Genomic DNA, 22,156 nt, shown 5'->3' with positions numbered 1-22,156 from the left:
GCGAGCCCCCCCCTCCCCCGCCGCCTGCCTCAGTTTCCCTTCCGCGCGCGCTCGGCCGTTGGCGGTGGTGCGGGTGGGGGAGGGGAGGGTGGCGGAAGGCAGCTCGGGAGACGGCGGGGGACTCGGTGGCTCGCCGGGACTCCCCGCCAGGATGAGCCGACCACGGCCCGCCCTCGGCAGCGGGGCGCCGCGCTCCGCGTCGCGGGCGGCTGCCGGCGGCCGCGCTACCTGCGGGGGAGGGGCGGCGGGTGGGGGATCCCCGTAACCGTCTCTCGCCGCCACCCTCCCCGCCGCGCGAGCGCCTCGCCCCCCGCGCGAGCGCCGGCCAATCGGAACGCTGCGCACGTGACGAGCGTTCCCTTCGATGACCTCATCCCTGGTGTGGGATGACGTCAAATTCAAGATGGATGGAATCACGGCGGTGGCAGCAGCGCGCGCGGGCGAATCGTGAAAGGAGGCGCCGAGGGGGGCAGCAGGGGGGGGCGCGGCTGGCGGCGGAGAGGGTGAGTAACGGCCGCGTCTCGCGCCCGTTTCGGGGGCTGCCCGCGCCGTATGGGTCTCCCCGTGTACAAAGGCGTCTTTTCCTGACGTAACTCTGAGGTGGTTTTTTTTTTTCCCCCACCGAGCGGGGCTGCGGTCCCTGAGCAGGCCAGTGCGCCTGCGCCGGTTACGAAACGCGTCTGCCTCTGCTTCGCGCATGCTCCGTTCGCTTTGAGGAAACGGCTGGCGCCCGTTGCGCTGGCACGCACCCGCCACATAGCGCTGCCGAGCTGCCTCGTGCGCATGCTCTGTGCCCGCGCTTCGCTTCAGCTGTCCCTCTTGCGCGTGTGCCGTGCCCTCCCCGCCTCCCGCCAGATTCGCGGAGCTGCGCCTGCGCGGCGGCCGGAACGGGGAGGAGCGGGGGCAGCGACTGCCTTCGCTTCGCCTCAGGGCGCATGCGTTGCCGGGCGGGGCGTGTTCGGGAGCGTGCGCGGTGAGGCGGGATAGGCCGTGCGTGGGGAGCGGAGCTGCGGGGGGAGTGGTGCGCGGCGGCCGCGTGCGGGTGGCCTCGTACCCGCTCAGCGGCCGCGGAGGCGCGCGAGGGTCGGGGTGCCTGCGGGGACTGCGGCTCGCGACTCCCCCCAGATAACGCCCCCTGGTCTGACTTGTAAAACGTGACAGGGAAGGCTGTGCGTGTGTCTCATAGATCCTACCTGATGCCTCTTGAAGGGAGAGCTGCGCTAGACTGTGGATTTAAGGGTGGGAAGTAATCCTTCAAGGTTCCTAGGGTGTATAAGTGTATGCAGGTATTAAGTGAAGTATAGTTTTACTCGTCCAAGCTGTCTTTGGCTGTGTTATTCATGAGTAAGGAAAAAGTACATCGCATGCTCTGGTGAAAAATAAGTCTTGTACTCTGTGCTGTGTAGCAGCATTTAGCTAAAACTTACAGAAAAGGCTATGGAAGATACTTTACCCAATCATAGCTATCGGGGTAATTTTACTTGAAAGGTTGTTAATTTTGAAGTCCGAACTGTTATTATATGTTCAGGTTGGATGTGGGTCTAGTAAAGTATTAAACCTAAAAAATATATATGTCCTGAGTGAGTTACTGTTATGAACCATGGAATTCTGTACAGTATTTGGTTCCATAGTGTACTGAATAAAGTTGTTTTAATAATTAAATGGCCCTTGTTTAAAAGCTATTTGGTTTGTTTTTATTTTTGTTGTAGTAATAACAGTGGAAGTAAGAGCCAGGTAGGCTATAGATGTAAGGGAAGATTGTGATGAGTTACATTATCTCACAACTTTTTGCAGCTACAGTTAAGATTTTATAATTAAGATATAGTGAACATTTTTATCCTTACAGCAGTGTTAACAAAATACATATTTTGAATATATTCTTACACAGCAAGGTTTTTTATATTAACTCAGTTGCAGTAAATACTGTGTTACAGGTACAGCTAGTATTGCTTTGCGTACTTGCAAATTGCATATTTGCAAATTGCAGTTGCATATTTGTATTGCAGTTTGCATATTTGCATATTTGTATTGCCTAAACTTGTAATTATAACGTTCTGTTCTGACTTTGCTCAAACTTGGACAGGCTGTAACTCTTTTGACTAAAATTTTCCACCAGCTTTATGCTGATGTTTTTGTGGGGATGTTTTGAGCAAACTTTAGCAGCTGTTCTTATAAGCTTTGTTTGCAAAAACAAATTTTGTGGCTATGTCTTAGGTGGAGGGGAGGTCTGAGAAGTTTTATTACCCTTATGCTATAGAGTTATAGTCTCATGAGATCATACAGTTTATTCTAGTTATAGAAAATCTATGCAATCTGGCCAAATTATGAGCGTTTGAAGAACTACCATTTACAGTGTTCTCGGTAGGGATTTGCAGGGAGACTGAAACCTCCGGAGCTACAGCCATGTCTGCCAGAACAGGTTTTATCAGCGATTTCTCCAGCTGTGAGCTCCCCTGAGCCTGCTGGAGCCAAGATTACTTCTGGGAATCAGAACTGAGAGTGGTTGACCATGTGTCTCTTGTGTTCTCAGTGGTACTTTTGCTCATCCACTAATGTCAACATTGTTCTGCAATCCAAATTAGGATCAACGTCTTAGTGACTTGGGTTAACACTTAAGGTATCTTTACTATGTATTAGCAATCTAATTTCATGTGAAAAAAGGCAATAGCTTGGAAGAAATTCCTGAAGTCCTCTCTGCACTGTACACTTATTTGTGTGCAAGTATCATAAATATATGAGCATTTGTGCTTGCTGTTTCCTGCTGCGTAGGTTCCACAGGGTAGGTTGACAGTCCACTAGTTAATTCAGAATCAAAACACTTGAGAATCCTATATATCACTAAAAGCTTGGAATCAATAAGATAATGGGTTTTGTGAGTCCAGCTTTTTTTGTTTGTTTGATACTAGGGGAAGTACTGATACTTGGTATAATGAATAGGTGATACTTTGATCACCTTTATAGTAATGGCTGACTATGTTTTCCGTTAAATTAGTTATCTTCAAATAGAGGCACACCAACATTAGGTCTAGAAGAAGAACTTTACAGAAAGCTGTGAGCTGTCATACTGTATTTAAGTTGCCTGTTCTTGAACTTCAGTAGCTACGAGTCAGTTACTGTTAAATAGTCAAATAGATTTCACTTAGAGTTTTCAAAATTGAAAGTTATGTTATTTGCAAAATAGTGATAACTGTGGTTTGTAAACAGGTGTAGACTGACAGGGTAGAGGGAGGAGAAGGTGGGGAGAGGAAGTTGGGCTGTAACCACCATAGATGTACATTGCACTGGGAGGTGCTACACTGAGTTGCATGCTACAGTTGCAGCTGTTCCCAGCTCTCATTGAAGGAAATCTCAACCTTTGATTAAGTGATCTGTTTCATAATGAATAATATTGCTTTTAATGATCTGAGCTCCTCAGAAAGAAAAAACCTTTCAAGGAGACAACAAATTCCGTTGCTGCAGGCGGAAAGGCTGCAATATGCCCTGCTTTAAAATACATCTGAGCAGAGTGAATTACTTTCCCCGAATATTTATGTTGTAGATGTAAAACCAGTCTATATGCTATAATCTTTTCCTTTTTTTTCCATTAATAATATTTAAGGCAGCAATTATATTACATTTTCTTTAATTCAGCAGTGGAATAAGAAATCATCTGCTGTCTTTCCTCATTGGCTACTTTCTCTGTCGTACTGTTCTAGAATAGTTTAGGTTTATTTTATGAACAAGAAAAGAAAGTGCTGAGCAACTTTTCTGCCTTCCTAAACTCATTTTGCCTCCCACTGCCATCAGTCCAGAAGTCCTGCAAACCATGCAAAATAACATTCTTAAAATCACCCAGTTCTGATGGATTTCCCCCTTACCTGCCGTGTGCTTTAATGAAACGTCAAGAACTGTGATGTGCAAAATTTTTTTCCATGCAGCCTATGATGAAAAGGCATGAAAAATCCTATGGTCAAATAATGCCAGAAATTCTTTTTGTGACATTTTTCCCGTCCTAGTAATTCATATACAATTAAAATGCATTCTTCTGGAAAGGCAGAGACACTTTTCCTTTGTTTCCTCTGAGCATTAGTCTCCTTATCCATCAGTTATCCTACGTTAGCATTTAACAGTGTGAGTAGTCTTTAGGTTGTGACTTATTCTCAATACTCCCTTTGATCACTCGTGGCTAGGTCAGGGACAGCTCTTTCATTGAGCTTCCCCTTCTCTCCCCCTGCCCTGGCCCATTAAAACTCTCTGGCTTTCTTATTTTCCTTGAGCACTATGTGGCTTCATGCACAGGCCTGACACCATGATGCACTGGAACCAGGAGTATACTAGTAGCCCTAATGGGGCTGATACCCACCAGCTAAAAAGCATTAGAGCTGCTTTGGACAGAACTATTTCACATTTTGGTCTGAATACATCTGTGGGTATCATTAATGCAAATGGAAAAGGATGTTTATTTGAAAGCTTATGAGGTATTGCCCATCTCCAAAGACACATTGACTTTGTGAAAGCTGAAGATCTTCCACGTGCTTTTCATGTCCCTGCTGTTCTCTTACTGGAGTTACGTGAAATTGCTGTTGTCTTCCCCCTTTTACAGTATGCTCTATTGTTTGGCCATATCTCGCCCATAGTTTACGGTGGCTGAATAGAGTTTTCTCTGGATCCGTTCATTTGGTGGACGATACCTACTGTCCTTGAATCATATGTTTCTCACTTGGCAATGTCTTAGGGTTAACCCACACTTCAGTTTTTGTACCAGTTTTGAATGTTTCTGATTAAGAGCATGACTTTTTTTCCCCTCCTATCCCTTTTTTCTTACATAAACCTTATTCTAAACACAATTCTGTTGATAGAAAAGTGTCATATGTGGGCATAAATAATTTCTCTTCCTGTCCAAAATATACTATGCCCATAAAAGTCACCTTTATATTAATAAAAATATGCCCATAATTAGGGTTTGTCATTTTGACTATACCAACAAAATCAAGAAGCAGTATTTGATTTTGACAATTTGATTGCAAATTGGGCCAGTTAAGCAAAGAAAGAGTGGCTTATACATGGTAAAGCAGTTGACTGAATAGTTGGTAAGTATTTCTCAGTGATTCTAGTAATGAATTCTACCTGTAGAAGGAGTAGAAGTGTGAACGTTTGGTGTGTTTCTCCACTTCAGATTTTTGAGTCTATACATCCTTTGCCAAAAATTGCATGAAGTATTTCTGGGAATGAGCTTTTTGTAAGTGTTTAAATCATATATGTTCTGCCCCTGAGTCTTTCAGTTTTCTCTAACCATAGATTTTAATGGCAATGCTACAAAGCTCAAGAGAATGAGAACTGAACAAGGGAAAGGAATTTTAAAACTGTTTAGTCTCTTCTGTTTTTTTATTTACGACAATTTGGGTGATAAATCATACTCTTTTCAGTCAAAGTATTGAGGCCAGGACAAACACTTTATCAAATCATGTTTAACGTGTTTTAATCTTTATGAATTCATTCAAAAAGAATGAGAGAAACTCATAGCCAAATAACCAAAAATGATATTTAAACTGTCTTAGTTTTCCTTTAATTACCTTTTTAAAATAATGAACTGAAGAAAGTCTCAATGGTGACTTGCAGGGTTCTAGCCTACCTTAATAAATAGCATATTTAAGCATCAGGATGTAGCAGTAGTGTTTTTTTTTTTCCCTTATTGCCAGAAGTCTTCATGCTGTAGGCAATTTGATACACCTGCATAATGAGTGTCAAACTACTACATTTATAGTTAGCCTCACGATTTAAGCATGTATTAGAGAATGTAGGAGAAATGTGGCGGTTCAGAAGAATGGAGAGAGCTTCTTCGGGACAGTGAGCTGAAAGCATATAATAATGTTTTACTTCCTCAGCAATAAAAGGTAAAAGAGGGTGATGGTAACTGACCTACCAAATGAAAGACACAAAAAAGCACTAACAGGAGTAACCTTGAAACAGACTTTCTTCATCTGTTTGGCCCAGAAGACTTTAATAAGCAATGCTCTGGTAAGAAAAAGTTCTCACTGAAACTTGTCCGTGGAGAATCACTAATTATATATCACACAAAGACCTAGCCTTTGTCTCCTTGGATATAAATATCACTGCCTAATTCAGACACTCAAACGTTGAGTATCCTCTAAGAGTATTTTGTCTTGTGTGGTGTTTTTCATAGCTTCATTAATTTCAGAGGAAATGTTGGGTCACAATTACAGTATTCAGGCATCTCAAAGGAACAGATTTGTTGAAGTGGGAAGTCATATTTTATCTGGGCTCTTCTCAGCCTTGCAGAAACAGTTTGTTATTCCCAAGCTAATTGCAGGCTGCAGCAGTAGGGCTGTCTGCTCCCTTCCCTTCCCCACCAGTGCACATTCCTGCCCTCTCCCTTACATCTAGCAATTGTGCAATCCCATGGTGAGTTGGATCAGCTTACTGGTCTGACAGCAAGCTACTCCTTCCTTAGCGGGGGAGGAGGCATAGACTATTCCTTGCAGTAGCAATCCCCAGTTAGATTGGACTAAGAGTAAGATGAAATTGTACCCTTAACTGTTACTTCTTTGTAAATAAAAATCCAAAGGACAAGTGGAGATTTGTGGTGTTACTGTGAGATATTGTAGTTTGCTGCGAGGAAGGAGAAGCTATTTAGAGTGTCAGTTGGCAAAACTATGTGTATGATCTAAATGTGAAAAATAGACTGTCACTTATAATAGAATTTCTAGTCTGTGTCAGGGTAATGGTTAACAATTGTGTACAGTGGAGAGCAAAATAAAGAGACTGCACAATATTATACAACTTATTCTTTTCCTCTCCTTAAATTCCTGTATATCTATGTACAAAGGATAAACAGCTGGAAATTGATATATCGATTTCACATATTAACAAATATTTTTCCTTACCTATTCCTGATGCCTGCCTATCTTCATTCTAAAAAGTCTCTCCTTGCTGCTGATCTACTGGAAATACAAAACTTTCATCTTCCTGGAGAAAGTTCAATATTGTCTACTGTGGAAAATGTAGCAATAGAAATTGAAAGCACATTTCATTAAACCCAGGAAGAAGACAAAATTCCCAAACTTGCAGCAAGAGGTAATACCTGATCAGTCCAATATTTAATTAGGAAAAAGTTGTAGAAGTGTGAACAATCTTGTTCTGCAGGTTCAAAGCTTGGCTTTTAGTTACTTCTGTGTATGTATGTATAAATATTTATGGACTATATTAGAATATTCATGTTGCACTACCTATTGGTGGGAGAAAGAGCATTTGATTAAATTGTGATCAGGCTCCTATAATAAAATCTATTATAGGGTACTTGACCAGCAGTTTAAGCAGTACACATTTCTTTTGCATCTAGGCTCCTGTTGGGTACTGGGATGTTTTTTTTTTTTTTTTTTTCTTGTGTCTGAAATAGCAGCTAACTAGTCAGTCATCAAATTCTCTGCCAAGCACTCACAACCATGTGCAACTTTCTTACGTTTACCTGGGGATTCCCCAGGAAGGTACATGTATTTCCAGACTGGCTTTCATAATCTATGTTTCTTTGTTATACTTTTTCTATTATCATTTTTCACTTTTTATGCATGTTTTCTCTGTCAAGTCTTCCTTGTTGCCTGTCTCTTCTGTGTGCATTTTTCCTTCCTCCTCCCATATATTTTTCTAGTTCTAACTGCAGTTTCTCACACCCCCGGCACCTCCTTGCTGCAACATTGCTCTCATCAAGTGTTTCAGAACATTCTTTCCCACCGCCACCCAACATGCTATTAGCATAGCTTTAGCTGACAGCTACGTAGTTAAAATGGCTATCAACAGGCAACATTAATATCTTATTCTCGTTGCTTATATATTTGCAAGTGTAAGCTGTTTACGTTTAAGTTTTTCACACAAATGACTGCCCACTTCTGTTTTTGAGGTGGTTTCATTGTTTCTGAAGTTGAAGATGGGCAAAGCTGATCAAACAACTTCTTAACAAAGAAAGGGTAGTTGCTACTCTTGCAGCAATTTTGATGCTCGTCTGACCTCAGCGAGCTGATTCAGCCCCTAACCTATAAAATAGAAAACGGATATAAAAAAAACTGGGTTGTGGTTGAGTTCTTCGGGGTAGGGGAGGGGGAGATTCTTTCAGGTTAGGGAGTTGTATCAGCTTCCTGAGAGATCAGAAGAGCAGCAGAGCTGCTATAAGGAAGAGGAGGGTACCACAGGGCTGGGAGCAAGAGACAAAAGAGTAAGGGACAGAGGAAAGGAAGGGGAAACTGCCACTTCAAAAGAAGGTGGCTGCTGAAGAAACAGCTGACCCAAAGAGTAAGCTTTTTCATCCTTTCCTTGTGAAGAGCTTTCTTGAGTAGAGATTTCCTTTTGGCAGAAAGTCACTCTGGAATATTAGAGAAGTCTGTTCTATACTTGTTCAAAAAAAAAAAAAAACCTTGTACTAAGTATGATACTTAAATCCATGAAAGTTAGTTTGGTGTGATCAGTAGAGGGCTGTTAAAAAGTAAAATCTCTTCCTGCCCTCTCGATGGAGGGCTGCAAGCCCCCTGCTGCTCTTGGTCTTTCTGGGTCTGGAGTCTTGCTGTAACTTTCTCCTGATGACCAGGAGCTGATACAGCCCATAGACAGAATGGGAAGATTTTCTGATATGCTCTTACTGATTTTCTTGATGTCACCCAGACATCATGGAAGAAGATAAGGAACAGCTTTGTTTCCAGTCAGTACTGAAGACTGGTAGAAAAACTGGTGGGAGAGAATAAAAACAAATGATTTGGAGACTGACAAGAAAAGGCTTCAGTAGATAATGGCAAAATAATCTTCAACTGAGGAAGTATGACTCCGCGCTTGAACTTAGCGCTTAGAATCAAATCTGGTATTAGAAGAGGCTGTCATAGTTCTGTTGTCTGCACAATATGTAGGCACACCATTTGTACTGGGATTGAGTAGAGTTACCCAAGCATCAGCTTTATTGGCAAACCGGTGGTTTTTATCTCCATGTAGCTGCTCCTTTGCCACAGGTTGATGTCTCCTCAGTTATGCGAGTGCAATTGTTCTTGGGATTGTGCTCTAGACAGAGAATTGACCAGCATTTAAAAAGAAGTGTGGGGTGTTTTTTTTTTGTTGTTTATTGTCTGAGCTTCTGTGGCATACAAGCCTGCAAATATTTGTATTGGCACAGCTGAGGGAGTTGTGAACTCCAAGTGTGAAGATAAAGATGAACCAAAGAGGGCAGGAATGTCTTAAATTGTTGCTGAAAAGTGTTCGTGCAGTGAAACTTCAATACACTGTACGTTTATATTAGAACTTTTTGTTTTTCTATCCAAGTGTTTCAGCCTTTTTGGCGATGTGTATAAATGTTAAAATGAATCTGCATGGCCAGTTCTGGTTTTATTTCTTAACACATCATAAGATGTTTTATTTCTAATTATTGTGTTTTAAAGGCTATTAAGCTGTAAAGTCAAGCGCTTGAAAATTAGAAAATACCAAGATTAAGGCTACCTTTGTAGGATTAATTTGGTCCCTTGCCATTTGTATATGTCGCAGCCTTCGTTACTGTTCAAGTGATACGTTTCTGTTGCCCCAAAGTGCTCTGCTTCCTTCACTACACAGGAGAAACTGTGCTCTGAGAATGAAATGGCGGATTTTAGTAGGGTGTGTGTTTTTTGCCATGTTTAATGTCATAAATTGAAGATGTTCTGTATATAAGAAAGGCAAACGTGGGAAGATGATATGCTTATGGGTTCCGCGTTAGATGCGCATAGTTTACTCCTGTCTCTGCCAACAGCATTACTGTGTTACAGTGGACAAATAGATGCACACTAATTGCATAGTGTTTAGTTTGTCTTATATAAGAAACTGCTCTAATCTGCAGAAACTATAAACTATATTGGTGAATATTGTTGTTCAAATGTTACTGTTAGTGTTTCTTAGGGGTATTTGGGCTCTAGATTTCTGTGAGGGGACCCTAGGCTGACTGCAACTTTCAAATAGCCTTGCTTGGAGCAGGATAAAGCTTTTTTTTTTTTTTTTTCTTTCCCTCCTGCCTCCTTAAAGTAAGCACACCAGAAACAGCAGAATTTCTTCCAGTTTCTAAAGATGTATTTTAATAAAACAGTTTGGAATACTTTCCTAGTTAAAATAGAATTCAGATGGCCTGAGTGAAGCAGGTTACAATGAACAATTTGAAAATATTTCAAAATACTTAACTAATATTCCCTTTACCCAGTCTGTTTTTGAAGCACAGGTTCCGCAGCAACTTCTAGTGAGTGTCTCTACAGTAATGTTTTTAGTTCAAATTTCCTTCATAAGTGCGCTGCTGATCTCTCATCTCCATGTAACAAGCTGTAACTTGCATCACAGATGAATCTTTTGAGTACGTAAACTCAATTCCTTTCAGATGAAGCTAAAGCAAAAGATGCGTTCCTGGCACACATGTTGTAATACGCTCCAAGTGTTAATGGGTATTCAGTCCACGAGGGTGGATTAGGGACACACGCACGCGCACACACGCACTTGAAGTAAGTCCACAAAAGAGATGGATAGACAGCTCCCCAGACAGACAAATTAATAGATGCTCTTTTTTGATGGATATGTGAGGAAATATGCATTGCAGCTATCTGAGTTAAGGGTAAATTAGTGTGTATGAAACACTCCAAACAGTTCTGATGAAGAAACAGTTTGCTACTGCTATTGTCATGACACTGTTAACTCATTCGGTGTGTTTCAGGGTAGAAGTGGTAGCCCAGTCCTGTGAGATGAGCAATGCACTGAGACACTGTAGGCAACCCTCTTTAAGTCATGTTCTCAATAGTACCAGCTTTGATCATTGCTCGCTTAGACCTGTTAGTTGTAATATTTCCCATCCCCATGTATTAATTGCAGGATTATGACTTCTTAATACAATATTTTGATAAACTTTTCAGATTTGCTTGTAAGCTGATAAATAGTAAAACCTTTTGTTACATGTATAAATATCTAAAAAACTAGTTTCTGAAATCAACTGTAAAAAGAGGATTGCTTTTAACAAACAAGGGTCATTGATTTGTTTTACTGTCCTCATAGAGGAAGGTAGTGTAAAATTAAACAGAATTATAAAAGCGTCCATGACAATGAAATTGAGTATTACTGAATTCTAGTGTGTGTGCATGTGCACAGATAAATGACTTTCAATTCATACAACAGTAGTTACTTATTTAAATTAACGTGAAACCTGACTTTCTGCTTTTTTTAATACTTAATCAGAGCAGTCTGAGTTGTTGAAGCATCCTGCAGTGCAGAGTAGGCTCTATTGTGAAGCATATGGGACATGGAGATTTCGGCACTGCAGTTTAATTTGTGCTTATTGTACTCTTGGATGCATCTCGGAGTAACTGTTCCTCAAGTATATGCATAGGTTTTAGGCACAAAGTGCTCTTTTCTAATGACTAAGATGGGGAGTTCAGTTCGCTGATTGTTTTTAAGCTAGAACAAAATAGTTCTAGGATACTTTGATTAAAATTAGGAAACTTTCAAGAAACTAGATCCTGCCAGTGGAATTATGAGGAGTGACACATATTTCATAGCTAAAAGTATATATAAACAACTCATTAAGTCATCATGTTTGTTTATATTTAATCTAGACTAGAGACAATAATCCTTACTCCTTCTCCCTCCCCCAACATTAGTATCCCTTTTCATCATCCTACTAAAAATTACCAGAAAAACCTCTTAATTATTAATATTAGTCAGCTAATGCTGAGGAAAAGATGTTCAAGTGTGAAATGATTACACTGTTTTCCTGTCTGTAGAGAAGTGTGCATATATTACAGGAAGAGCTGCCCCACAACTAGTTAGGTATAATAACCCTCGTGTAACATCAGCTATTTAAGGCATATTGGAAAAGAGAACCATAAGCTGCTGCTTTTCATGCCTGTGCACCTGCTGGAGCTAACGTATTAATTCCCACACCTTTTCTCAAAGCTTAGCTGCTTTCTTCAACAATGTTGGCAGTATTTAGCCTGTTTATCAAGTACAGAGGGGTTAGGTATGTTTGTGTTTAACAACTGATTACATAAAGAAACCTAAAACCTTTTTTGTGCTTTTTTCAGAAACGTCAGAATCATGGAGGGGCTCTTGCATTACATAAATCCAGCACATGCCATTTCACTTCTGAGCGCACTGAATGAGGAGCGTCTAAAGGGACAGCTATGTGATGTTGTCCTTATAGTAGGAGATCAGAAATTTCGAGCGCATAAGAACGTTCTGGCTGCCAGCAGTGAATACTTCCAGACACTGTTCACGAATAAGGAGAACGAGTCTCAGTCAGTGTTTCAACTTGACTTCTGTGAACCAGATGCTTTCGATAACGTGTTAAACTACATTTACTCTTCATCCTTGTTCATTGAGAAAGGCAGTCTCGCAGCTGTGCAAGAACTGGGCTACAGTCTTGGAATATCCTTTCTTACAAACATTGTTTCAAAGAGTCCTCAAGCTCCTTTTCCGGCTTGCCCTATTAAGAAAATACTGTATCAGGACGAAGATGAAAGTAGCTCTCAGAAGAGAAGTGTCATTGTCTGTCAGAACAGAAATGAAGCACAAGGGAAAACGGTAAATTCAGCGCAACATGATTTAAGCCATGCTTCTAAACCTTCATCGTCTGTTGCTGTCAAAACTAACAGTAGACCACAAGTAACAAAACCAACAGAATCACTTCACAGCTTGTCATTGACTGAAAGGAGATGGCTGAAAGAAAGCCCTGTGAGCTATACCAAGCTTCATGAAACTTCTGGAAATGTGGAGGATCAGAGCAGAAGTGGTTTAGTGAAAAGGAATACAGTATTGCCTCAGAAGCCTTTAGCAGAGAAGGAAGTTGTGAGTGATGAACCAGGAGGCAGTAGTCAGCTTTTAAGAGGAAAAGCTGCAGAGATGTCATTAAAAAGACCACGTCCACCAGTGTTGTCTTTGCGTGGCTCGTCAGAATCTACTTTTTTGTTGCAAGAGTCAGGAAAAGGAAATGGTCAAGGAGAAGATAGGAACTTGCTATACTACTCAAAGCTGGGACTAGTAATCCCATCGAGTGGCTCTGGTCCGGAAAACCAAAGTATTGACAGAAGTGGGCCACTTGTAAAAAGTCTCCTTCGAAGATCATTGTCTATGGACAGTCAGGTTCCTATCTATTCACCTTCTGTTGACCTGAAACCTTCACAGGTATCGTCGTCCTCCTCACCAGGGACTAATGATTCCCAAGGGAAAACATTTAATGTTGTATCTCAAAAGTCATCCTTGAAAGAGTCATCAGAAAAGGTAGTCTTGGATGAGAAACCACAGGTAACACACCCACATCGCCTTAGGTCCTTCAGTGCCTCTCAGTCAACTGATAGGGAGGTTGCTTCCCCTCTCACAGAGGTGCGAATAAAAACTGAACCTAGCAGTCCACTCTCGGATCCTTCGGAAATAATAAGAGTTACAGTGGGAGATGCTTCAACGTCTACAGATAAAGACTTTACTTTTAAGACTGAGGATGATCATAGGGAACCAAGCAGACTTCCAGCCAAAAGGAGATTTCAAGCTGATAGAAGACTGCCATTTAAAAAACTGAAGGTGAATGAGCAGGGTTCTCCTGGGTCAGACGATAACTTTGAGGAAGGCTCAAGCCCTACACATCTTGATGCTGATTTTCCTGACTCTGATGTCAGTAAAGATGAATATAGTGAGATGGAAGAAGCAAGACCAAACAAAAAATTTAAATGCAAGCACTGCCTTAAGATTTTTAGATCAACAGCAGGTCTTCATCGTCACGTTAACATGTATCATAATCCAGAGAAGCCCTATGCTTGTGATATATGCCACAAGAGATTTCACACGAATTTCAAAGTGTGGACACACTGCCAGACGCAACATGGAATTGTGAAGAATCCCTCGCCAGCTTCCAGTTCACATGCTGTTTTGGATGAAAAATTCCAAAGAAAACTCATTGATATAGTGAGAGAGAGAGAAATTAAAAAAGCTCTGATAGTTAAACTAAGACGTGGCAAGCAAGGTTTTCAGGGACAGTCTGCTTCACAAGCACAACAAGTCATCAAAAGAAATTTGCGATCAAGAACCAAAGGATCCTATATTTGCACCTACTGTGGGAAAACTTATCGTTTCCTCTCTCAATTTAAACAGCACATAAAAATGCATCCAGGGGAAAAACCAATTGGAGGAAATAAGGTTCCTAAGCAGAAAGATCATATTCATATTGAAAGCCCGGTAGAAAACAAAGAGGTATATCAGTGCCGTCTCTGTAACGCTAAGCTCTCTTCGCTTATTGAACAGGGAAATCACGAGCGACTCTGTAGAAATGCTACTGTCTGTCCTTACTGCAGCCTTAGATTTTCTTCTCCAGAGCTGAAGCATGAGCATGAAAGCAAGTGTGAGTATAAGAAGCTTACTTGTCTTGAGTGTATGCGCACCTTTAAATCATCCTTTAGTATTTGGCGTCATCAAGTTGAAGTTCACAATCAAAACACAATGGCTCCAACAGAGAACTTTTCTTTACCTATAGTGGATCACAATGGAGAAATAACTAGTTCATCAAGATTGCCTCCTCAGTCAGAAACCAATAAAATAAACAATTTTGTCACTGCAAAGGAAGATGGCGTATTCAGTGATTCATCAGAACAAATTAATTTTGATTCTGAAGATTCCTCCTGCCTACCTGAAGACTTAAGTGTTTCCAAGCAGTTTAAAATTCAAATCAAAGAAGAGCCTGCAGATGATATAGAGGATGAGGTCACTGAAGCCAGTAGAGAACCTAAAGAAGTAGTCTCAAACAAAGATGCTGGCTTGTGGCCCTGTGAAAAGTGTGGGAAAATTTTTACTGTACACAAACAACTGGAGCGTCACCAAGAGCTCTTATGCTCTGTGAAGCCATTTATTTGTCATGTGTGCAACAAGGCCTTCCGAACCAATTTCCGGCTGTGGAGTCACTTCCAGTCTCACATGTCACAGGCTGCGGAGGAGTCCACAAATAAGGAACCTGAGATGTGTCCACCAGCTAATTCCCCATCGCCACCGCCTTTGCCTCCGCCCCCACCTTTACCCAAAATCCAGCCCTTGGAGCCTGATAGTCCAACAGGCTTGTCTGAAAGCTCCACTACTACTGAGAAATTATTTGTCCCACAGGAGTCGGATACGCTCTTTTATCATGCTCCACCACTCTCTGCAATCACATTCAAAAGACAATACATGTGTAAACTCTGTCACAGGACTTTCAAGACAGCATTTAGTCTCTGGAGCCATGAACAGACACACAATTAGGTAGCTTTAACAGATAGGTTAAAAAGCTGGTTCAGTGGAGGCTATTTTCAGAATCTCAGATGTATGCCATGTAAACTAGAATCTAAGAGGATCAAAACAACAACAGTGAAACATTAGGAATTTGTGATGCTGCTTGGATTTGAAGATTAAGGTAACTAACTTTGTTAGTAGATTAAAACCCTGAGTAATTTAAAATACAGTGGTCTGGGATCTAACAGTAACAGAATAATTTTAGTTTTGTTAACACTGAATACGATCACATCCGGATTGTATGCATGGATTTTCATCCTGTGATGTTGGTGTGTGTGCGTGTGTGTATTATATATAAAACAATATATTAAATGAAAAGAGCAACAACAATTTGAATTGTAACTGTGAGTTTATAGTAGTGAAATACTGTAACCTACTCAAAATTTTTTTTTTAAAAGACCACACAAGCTCCATATAAATAGTTGTCAAGCACTTGAAGTTAGGGAAGAAGTGGATGGAGTATCTTGCTGTATTGACTTGGTCTTGGAAATCTTTAGCAATAACAAATTAACCTCAAGTTTGAGTAATACTGATGTTATTGGATATGAATGTCTGATATTTTAAGGGAACATGGAATTTTGTTGTTATATGGAACTTGTGCAAAGTAAAATAGAATCTAAAGTCAGCAATATTATTACTAATATTTTATATAAAAAGTAGCAGCAAGCCTGCTTTCAGCCATTTAATTATACATTTCTAAGAAAAAATAGTGGGGGGGGAGGGGTACGTTGCTTTATATAATGTCCCAAAGACTAATCTACTATAGGTATTTCGGTAGCTACAGTCACTGTATAAACAGCCATCATAATCCAAATGGTACTCTTTATAAATATGAACTAAGGTTGAATGGATGTCAGACAAATTTCATAATTTTTTTTCCACTATTTGTACAACTGTTTATAATTCTAGCTACAAAGGAATGTATAACCATGGAAATGAAAAATGAGAGCTTGTTAAGGGATAGAAGATATAAGTTGTGTTCCTACATGCAGTAATAAGCTTGGCCATGAGTACAAAGATATGTTTTAACAGAAATTTAAAATGTAAATATTTATATAGACACCTGTATAAAGGAAGAAGTATGTATTTGAAATTTGTATTAAGCATACATATCTAGCTCAAAGCAGAGGAAAAAAAACACCACACTACAATCACTGCATTTTATGAATACAATACATAGAGTATTTTCTGCTGCTTTCTATCATTTGTGATACTGTGTTGCAATTTTCTAATTTGTTGGAAACTGTGGTAATAATGGAGCCACACAAAATACCTGCAGCCCATTATTTTACCTCAAATCACAACTGGAACATTTAATGTGACTAGGATCATAGATGACTACCAGAAGCTATGGTAAGGGTCCAAAATTATTCCATAAGTAAAAGAAATATTTCCCCAGAAGTAGGTGGTAAACTAACAGTGAAAAATTCTGCTAGAATTTAACCATAATGGAGTGGTGAGGGATAAGAGTGAACAGCAAGAATGCAAGTGATGCATACAGTATTTATGATCCTGACCAACTTTGGCTGGGGAAGGGAGATGGAGAGGATTGCATTCCACGCTACTTAGTCAGAACCCCATCCCTGTTCCTGGAAAGCAACAGGAGTTGGGTCACTGATTACAGTGGGAGCAAGCGTGAGGCTCTAATTCTGTACGTCTCTAATCATGCATTCCTTCACCATCCAAAATTCCCAGAGATGTAAAAAGAAATGCAAACTCGTACAAGGATTTAGCAAAATTAAGCACAAGCGTAACTCTTAAGAATCTGAGAAAGGGCATCCTTAGTTAGGCATGCACAGGAGCAGCTTTTTTAAGTCAAAGCCCCACCAGTTTCTCTCTAAGCAGATTTTTTTTATTATTATTATTTTCCCTGGAAGGTAAGTTTAAAAGAAATGCCTAAGTACGGACCCCAGACTTTTTTCAGCTACCTGAAAATTGCAATGTTAGTTTCAAGTCTTTTCAGTTTCATTGTTAATGAAAATCTAAAACTGTTAGCAAACACCTTCTAATAGTAATGTTTTGTCCTATTCCAGGCAAATTGTTTCTGAATATAATGATGCTAATTGTTAGAATATCAGTTAAACTCTGCAAGTGAAACTGCAGTTAAAGCAAGATTCCTGTGTACCTGTTTAAAAGTGACATTTCTAGATTTTGACTTTTTTATTCCACCCAATAAGACTAAACTTCCTACTGACAAGAAATAATTTCAACATAAAATGGTCATTGCACGCAACCTGGTTTAACAAAGTCAAAAAGACATAAGCCATGCTAAATATCCTTTAGACATATTTAAGAAAAGAAATCTAAGCGTACAAAATGTGAAAACATGTTTTTGTAAAATGGTGCCTAAGTTTTCACCAGTGATTCCTATACACAATAGGTATTTAAAAGTTTATATCTAGCCTTCTGAAAATCGGTATGCCTTCTAAAAGAAAATAGCAACTACTTCAACTATCATATGGTCATCTAACTTCTGTTTGGGATTCTACTATATAAAATATAATAAATACCATACATTTAAAATCAAACACTTGTGCAACATCTTTGAAGAAACTTTGACCTTTTTCTAAGTATAAGATGTATTTAAAAAAAAAAAATCCTTAAAATATTTTTGGTCTAAATAGCCTCCTACTAAGTTTTGGTTTAGATTTGCTTTTTTAGTATTGTTTTTAACTTTGAGCATGGTCTGTGGTTTTGTTTTTAATTCAGTTCCTGTTATCCAGTAAAGGAATTCAGGATCTGTAAAGTTTAAATATGAGATGTTTATATAGCAGTTCTGGTTTTCTATTAGCTTTTATACGGTATCTTAAAAAGCCCTCGATAGGAAGTGTTTATTTTGGAGGATATGGAATAAATATGCTTCCACTTATATAACTTTAATATATGTTTAAAAAGTTAAATTATGGGAAAAAAATCTTAGTTGCTTCTTTATAAATGTCTTTAAAAGAGTGTCTCGTTTGGCCATAGGCAGAATAAAAGGCAAATCTATAGATACAAAAACCCATCTTCATAATATTTTGTTTAATTTCGTAACGATGTACTACAGTGACACAAAGTTAGAGATCTTGTTAAGTATAAAAAGTTCATTTTGTTTCTTAAATTTTGTGACAGGAATGTGCAGATGATTTAATATATAGATTAGATTAATCTTTAAATCCTTCATTTTTGATTAGTTTTTTTTTTTAATGTGTCAGTTAAATCTCAGAACAATCCTGCTTCAGTGGAAGTACAGTGAAAACTTCCGTTGCATTTAAGAGGAGCTGGATTGAGCCAGGAAATGTTTTTTGGGTTTGTTCCTCTTCCCCGTTCCTCTCCCCCTTTCAGGCACTGCACTGGCAAAGCGTATAAGCATATGCTTATGTTCCATTGAGATCAGTCTTAATGCTTTTCTTGTTTGTTTGTTTTAATGTTTGCTTAAGTTCTTTGCTGAATGGGGACCACTATCAACCATTGAAAGTGAGCAATAGCAGGAAAATACGTATAGATTTTTTTTTTCAGTTGTAGAACCAAAAATTAAAATGAATCTTCCTCTATATAAAAACTGCATATACAGCTAATGTGTAATTCTGCAGTTTTACAAAAGCAAAGGGCATGAACCAGTAGTAATACTGTCTGTACTTCTAATATCTTTTTTTTTTTTTTGTATTTGTAAGGGAGGATAAAACACCCTGACAGTTCATTGAGCAGGTAATCTGCTGAAATCAGTGGGTGATGCTAGAGTTTGTCTTGTGCATTTCAGAATGGAGATATAGCCTTATCCAGTGAACCAAAACACACAGCTGTAAGAGACCTGTTCCTGCATTTCCTATTTAGGCAAGCCTTTCAGTGACAGCTAGTAGACATTTTGGTTGTTTTTTGTTTGTTTGTTTCCCCCTTTCCCCCCCCCCCCGCCCCAAGTAGGGCATGCAGGTTTGCTCTGAAGCTACATGTACTCTGTTTTTGTTCCAAGCTTCCAGTGAGAAAAGTGGAAGTTCCTCACATGGGATAAGGACAGACTATGCCTAACTTCTCGGCACTGACAGTGACAGTGCAAGTGTCTGGCATGAGCCTGTAGTCTGGCATGTGCCTATACTGTTCAATAAAATTGTTTACATTTTCCTACCAGAGCATTTAGATGAAAATCAAAGCGAGCTTAGATTTTTTTGTTTTTTAATGTTGCTGTTAATGAATCAGTGTTAAAATCTTTTTTTTTTTTCTGAACACAGCCTGATAGTATTTTTAATGTCATTGATTCTTGTTTATTTAAAATGACTTGTGGAAAAACTACTAGAATTGTTGTACACAAAGGGACACTATCAAGAGAAAAGTTATATTCTGTAAATGTACTTATCTGTATTAACGATGCTTGATGCTAATAAAAATCAAAGAACTTAAACATGAATTGACTCATAACACTTGAGCTGCTTGGGCATAAAAATGCCTTTTAAGGGCATCCTCAATTGTTGCAAGGATGTCTGAAAAATGTATCCAAATTCTGTGGGATGAGCTTATTTGTCATGTTGCTTTTTGCTCTAACTGTTCCAGAATAAATGACAATTTTATTTTTTCATTTTCTCAGTGGCACATCTTACTTTTTAAAGATACAAGCGTTGTCTCTAGCTTCCCACCTTTGTAGCAGCATGGTTAATAAAAATACATATAAAAACAAAAAGAACACATACCAAATACAAATTTTAAGGCTTATTCTTGACAGTGCCCCTTTTTAAAAAGCAGGAAAATGGGATCACTTACAGTGCTCGGGTGCAGGGGAATATTTTCCTAAAGTTTCTAGAAGCTGGAATTGTCCAATATATTTGCTATAGCAATTTCCAATTAGTTATAGAAAATCATTTGTCATTTTAAAGAGTTACAGAAGTAAGACAAAAGAAGCTGGTTTTATAATCCTGTATACCTTGTAGTCATTGTCTATCAGTTCAATACACCAGTGTTGAATTTTAATTAAGAATAGTTTTTACTTTTTTTAGGACTGAGAATTAATAGCTTAGGGTAACTTTTTCTTTAATGTCATGTAAATCCATTGCTGCTTTGTACAACTTTTTCTACTGTGTGTTTTCTTTACTTAGGTCTTGACTAAGAAATGTTGGCGTCCAATAAACTTACACTGTTTCTTTTGAATTATTGTGTCTTATACTGGAATTTCTTGGCAGATCATGATGTAGTTATGCATACCATTATGTCTGTGGGCTGGGAATTTTGTTTACTAAAGAGCATCTTTTGATCTATTTGTTGTATGTAAATGACAGTTTTTACATTACTAAAATAATGGCTTTTTGTTTCAGTAAGTGCCCCATTGAAACTTTTATTGGAGAGGGAAAAAAAAAAAAGAAAACCAACTGTTATGCAACTGTTATTTAAAAAAAAAAAAAAATCTTCAAAAGACTTGAGCACTGATCAAATTCTGCTTCCTCCGCAATCAGTGATTAAAACAAGACTGTGTGGAAGCAAGGTTACATCAACTGAGTACTTCTTTCATCTAAAATTGGATTGAACTACATATTTGAAAATATACTGCTGGAATCGTTATGTGGTTTTGCAGTGCTCTCATTAAAAGCAGTTTTGCTACAAGTATTTTCCTCTTCTAAAAACCCTTGTGAGGGACGGCAGTGTGTGTATTCCTATGATACAGAAGTTGATCTCTGTATCTTTTGGGAAGAGGGTTTACTCACTTCCTTTCCCAAAGCAGATTGATAGCTACCTTTGAAAACTTAGGACTGTTTCTTCAACTTCTTGGACTAATATCTGCTGACCTTCACTATTTTTAATTGGGGCAGTATTCTTTGATCCCATTGACCAATTTCACTCAAAACAAGATTTTCATGAAGTGTATTGACTGACTGGGTAGCAAAAAAGGGCCTAATGAGAGCATAAACTTGATTATGCACCCTTTTAGAATGGTGCTTGCCACTACACATGTGTGTACTGTCTGGGTAGAGTTAAGTGGGCAACAAGTCGGGTGAAACACAGTGTAGAGTTGGAGTACCGGATTTACCAGCTGGTTGAGAGGGGCTGCAGGGGCTTCCCAAAGAATGGGGCACTCCAAAGTCAAGGTGATTTGGGCCCTTCATGCTCCTTGAATCTCTTTGGAAAGCAGGGCAAGGATTCCTAGAGTGTCTCTCTTTGGAGTATCCCTATGTGTCAGAAGTAAAGTGAGCTATGGAAGAGTTGGAGAGAGATGGGAGAGCTGCTCTCTGACCCATTCATAGAGTGGTAAATCACCACAGCTTTGACTCCCTTTTTCTTTCACCATAAAAAAGCTTCTCCAGCTCTTTCTGCATCCAGTTAAGATCTGCATACACGTCCTCTTTCTGTTACTGTTACAGAGCAGCCTAACATCTGCTTACATGTTTCACACAAAACGTCTGCTCTAGAGACCATGCAACCTATATGACATAAAAGTCAAGAAGCAAACCGAAGTGATAAAAAGTTACAGACGTTGTTGTCATAAGCATTGTGCCTAATTTCATGGTTATGCTTTGGTTTACTGCCAGTCTTCCACTTCTAAGGTAATTGTTCTATAGACAGATCCAGTAACTTTTACTTACTTTTCCATTCATAGGATGTTTCCAATTATCACTCTGTTTTAATTAGAAAAACTAGTAGGATAATTGTTAGCATTATATCTACATGGGTAATATTTCTATTTCTGCTGCTGAAATATTCTGCAATGGAAAATTTCCAGGCATTAGCTGCAGTGAAGCAACATATACAAGTCTTACTTCCCATCTTTCTTACATGAAAAAGGGAAATTCCTGAAAAACAGATTGGCTTTATCTTGCCTCCATGGTTTTGATCCAGCCCTTAACCATTTCTTAACATCTTATCAGTCTAGGACCTAGGATGGATACAATTCTTGGCTGCCATGGAGCCATGGTTGCAG

General features: G+C 39.3%; 1 protein-coding gene across 2 annotated transcripts; it reads left to right on the top strand.

Annotated features, from left to right (window-relative positions):
- The first annotated feature begins 359 nt into the window (after positions 1–359).
- ZBTB21 (zinc finger and BTB domain containing 21) lies at positions 360–20,394 on the top strand. 2 transcript variants are annotated; one of them, XM_068914808.1, is made up of 2 exons: positions 360–503; positions 12,057–20,394. In XM_068914808.1, the coding sequence occupies exon 2, from the start codon at positions 12,070–12,072 to the stop codon at positions 15,247–15,249; it is 3,180 nt and encodes a 1,059-aa protein (XP_068770909.1). In that variant the 5' UTR covers positions 360–503; positions 12,057–12,069; the 3' UTR covers positions 15,250–20,394. The 2 variants fall into 2 exon arrangements, with proteins under 2 accessions (XP_068770909.1, XP_068770919.1); XM_068914818.1 differs by lacking the exon at positions 360–503 and adding an exon at positions 5,980–5,997.
- The last annotated feature ends 1,762 nt before the right edge of the window (positions 20,395–22,156 follow it).

This window comes from Struthio camelus, chromosome 1 (genome assembly GCF_040807025.1).
Source record: "Struthio camelus isolate bStrCam1 chromosome 1, bStrCam1.hap1, whole genome shotgun sequence".
Lineage (NCBI taxonomy): Eukaryota > Metazoa > Chordata > Aves > Struthioniformes > Struthionidae > Struthio > Struthio camelus.
This window is presented reverse-complemented; position numbering and strand designations above follow the sequence as displayed.